Genomic DNA, 3685 nt, shown 5'->3' on the forward strand with positions numbered 1-3685 from the left:
TTAATTAAAATGAATGCAATAATACAAATGAACACAAATTAAAATCAGAAGGCAAATTAAGACCAGAAAATGAAAAACAAATTGAAAGCAAGACGAAGGGCAAAACGAGAGGTAAAATAGAAGGCAAAATGAAAGCAATTGTAACAAAATGAAAGCAGTGGTGGCTCTATTTCTGGCTCTTTCAGAGGGCCACTCAAATATTTCAGATTGAAGGGTCGCATATGCTACGAGACTGTCCACAGACATAGGCCAACTGTGGTAACTGTAGAAAGCTAGGACACACTACAAATATGTGTAGGGATGCTTCTAAGAAGAGCGGCAGTGTGAGTACCAGTCAGAGACCTGAGTTAAGAGAAAGCACGGGGCCGAAGCTGAGCATTCCGCGAAAGGTCTTTGCCATGAGTGGAGTGGAGGCTTTACAATCTGAGGAGTTGATCAGAGGTAAATATGTTATAAAAGGGAGGTTATTAGATGTGTTATTTGATTCTAGTGCTATGCACTCGTTTGTTTCCGTGGATTGTGTGAAATGCTTAGGTTGGTCTGTAATTGAATTACCATGTAATGTTGTGGTGACTACTCCTACGGGTAAACTGGTCGTAACCTCTTGGGTGTGTCTGGGATTTTCTATGATGGTACATGGTAGGAGCTTTGATGCAGATTTTATTTATTTGCCTCATTCCCAATTGGATTTGATTTGGGGAATGGATTGGTTGTCCACCAACCATGTCTCGTTGGACTGTAAGGAGAAGACCTCGATCTTTGGTGCATTGACATCAGAAATTCCTAAACTTTTAAGTCAAAGTGCGTGGGAGAACACAGTTAATGCTAAGGCCTTTATGGTTATGTTCTCACTAGAAGCTGAAAGTGGAGCTTTAATGTTATAAATACAAAACAATTAACCTTATTCTTCTGTTTTTCAAGTACTTTAATGTTGTATTTCTGATTTTATGCTCTGATTGCACTTCCCTTCAACTCTTTATCACACTTTGTTTGGTAAATAATTACCATTCTGAACATATTTTTATCTAAGGTTAATTGTACTCATATGTTGACAAGTAATGATCATCTCTACCATGGTAAAGAATTAGGTCTTACACTTCCTTTCTATGTGCATTTTACATGTGTTTTTGCATTCATCCTCTAAAACTTGCCCTGCTTTTTATTGAATATGCATTATGCAATTTTTCATCTAGATAGTTGAGGCCTTCATTTGCACACATTCATCCACCCTATAACACTCTTGTAGCTAATTACCTTGTTCCAAATTTTACTTTTTTTAGCCAAACTCAGTCTGCATAACTATTTTTCCTACTCCAAGAGAGGAAGTTCTTTCTCAGTTGCATTAAGATTGAGTGCAAAAACTAAGTCTGGGGTGCTGATTATGAATGTAGTTGTTTGAGGACAAACAAACTCTTAAGTTTGGGGTGGTGGACATTATACAATCTTAAAAAAAGAAAAAAAAATTCTTTTCTAAATTTGAAGAAGGAAATGATTGCCTAAGATCATAAGAGAAAGAGAAAAGAAAAATATACAAGGGCCATATGTTGAAAAAAGTCCCTACAAAAGGCAGAACAATGAAAAACATGGTGAAAAAATGCTTGAACCTTTTAAGCTACATCATTTAATGCATTATATTCTAAGTTGTTGTGCTCACTCACTTAAAAGAACTCCTTTCTCTTGAAAATTGACTTAGCTTTTTGTCCCTCCTTGATCAAAATTGAACCTAACCCAACTTCATTTTTTCCTAACAAAGCCCTCATGAGAATATAGGTAAACATATGACAGGGTGAGGCAAAAATGTATGAATTGAGGGAAAAACTTAGCTTAAAACATTGACGAGCGAAGAGTGAAAGACTATCCAATGAGCTAGATAATTTCTTTGCAATATATGAATTACATTAAGCCTTGCTGAATTTCTATTTTAGTTTTGTGGGACTTTGCATGAAAATAATTAATATGAGTGTGATTTTCCTGTTGAATGAAACCATGACTTTGGAGATAATGAAAGTGCCAATTAGAGTCTAAAATTAGAATGATAATTTTTGAAAAAAAAAAAAGTTAGATCAATCCAACCCTTCGCATTCAATTTACTTGAATTTTGATTTGCTTGAGGACAAGCAAAAGTTTAAGTTTGGGGTTATGATGAATCCATATTTTGTTAATATTTTGCTTACCATTTTTATTGATTGTAATAGAAAAATAAACTTAGAAATTGTAAATATAATAAAAATCTCATTTAGGTCAATTATCATAGCTTTCTTAATTTCTGTCAGGCTTGTGATTTATTATTGAGTAATCTATAATATTTTATACTTGTTAAATGTTAATTGAAGGATTATTTGGTAATGGAATAGATTTAGATAAAGTTTGAAATTATTTATAAAAAAAAAAAAAAAAGTGAATAGTACCGTATGAACAATGTCAATGAACGGTAAAACCGCATGTGAATAGTAAAATCACGTATGAACAGTAAAAATTGGATTTGTACAGTGACTGCTGATGTCATCAGTGACATCATCCTGACATCATGGCTGATGTCACATACGTGTACAGTACGCGTGCACAGTATTTTCAGCATGAATAGTGTCCTAAACAGTGTTTCCGGCGATAAATAATAAATTTCGGCAATGAACAGTAAATTTTGAAAATTTTCAATAAAAAGGGGGCTTCACACGAAATTTTTATTTCTTCAACCCTATCCAAGGTTCTCAAAGGTTCTAAGGCCAAATACCACCATTTTCTCTCATACTAAACTCTCCTAAACTTATATTTCTTGCCAGATCTAAGATTCTACGTCTATTCTGAAGGATTTGAAGTAAGTTTCTTTAAGTTTGAAGCTAGATTTACCGTTCATTTCTCTTCTCCTTCTCTTTCTAATAGAAGTTCATGGTATTCTTAGGAGAAACTTCGTTCTAAAGCTTAATCTTCGGTGAATCTTGTTATAAAATAAGTAATATTCAGTAGATCTAGTGTGAATCATCGTTTTAAGGTAAGGGGAGTTTACTTTAACCTATGAACTACGTTTTGAACGGTTTAATATGCTATTTCAAGATATTTTGATATGATGTTGTTAGATCTATTGAATAAAAGCTATTTTCTAAGTTGTAACTGCTATTAATTGATTTACAATGCTGAGATTTTTGCTAATCTATTATAAACTTACTTTAGCTGAGCTGTTACAATAATTTTAGCGATGTGCATCATGCTGAAATATATATTTTACATCATTATAGAGCTGAGTTACATGTTTAGGTAGGTAGACGTGTAATGGTAAGTTCATGCTGAGCTATTGTGTTGTGCTATCTTGATCCAGATACCGGAATGGGTTGCTCTCGGACCGGCTCGGTTCCTTCTGGATTACTTAGGCTGTGAAACCAATTGGAAACCGTTTTCATGTTCTGCATTAGATGGGCTGGAAATGCATGGAGCTATTGCTGTGAGAAATATTTTGCTCTCCATATATGATTTTATTTTATTTTTTGTAAGCTCACCCTTACATTTCTTTTTATGTCGTTGTGTGCATGTGTACTGCGATGATTGTATGGTGGTACATGAGCAGATGTAACAGGTGTTGCATCTACTTCACAGGCTGAGGGACCAGTGAAGAAATGTTAGAAGCTGGAGTTGAGTAATAATGTATCAAAGTCCTTTTTCCTTATATTTTGAGACCTCATGTAGAGGGAAC

The 3685-nt window shown here is 34.3% G+C and overlaps 1 protein-coding gene across 1 annotated transcript; it reads left to right on the forward strand.

Moving 5' to 3' along the window:
- The first annotated feature begins 290 nt into the window (after nt 1-290).
- LOC113874435 lies at nt 291-884 on the forward strand. Its single transcript, XM_027512657.1, has one exon. It carries the CDS (start codon nt 291-293, stop codon nt 882-884), a length of 594 nt encoding a protein of 197 aa, XP_027368458.1.
- The last annotated feature ends 2801 nt before the right edge of the window (nt 885-3685 follow it).

Source organism: Abrus precatorius, unplaced genomic scaffold (assembly GCF_003935025.1).
Source record: "Abrus precatorius isolate BTA unplaced genomic scaffold, Abrus_2018 Scaffold8, whole genome shotgun sequence".
NCBI lineage: Eukaryota > Viridiplantae > Streptophyta > Magnoliopsida > Fabales > Fabaceae > Abrus > Abrus precatorius.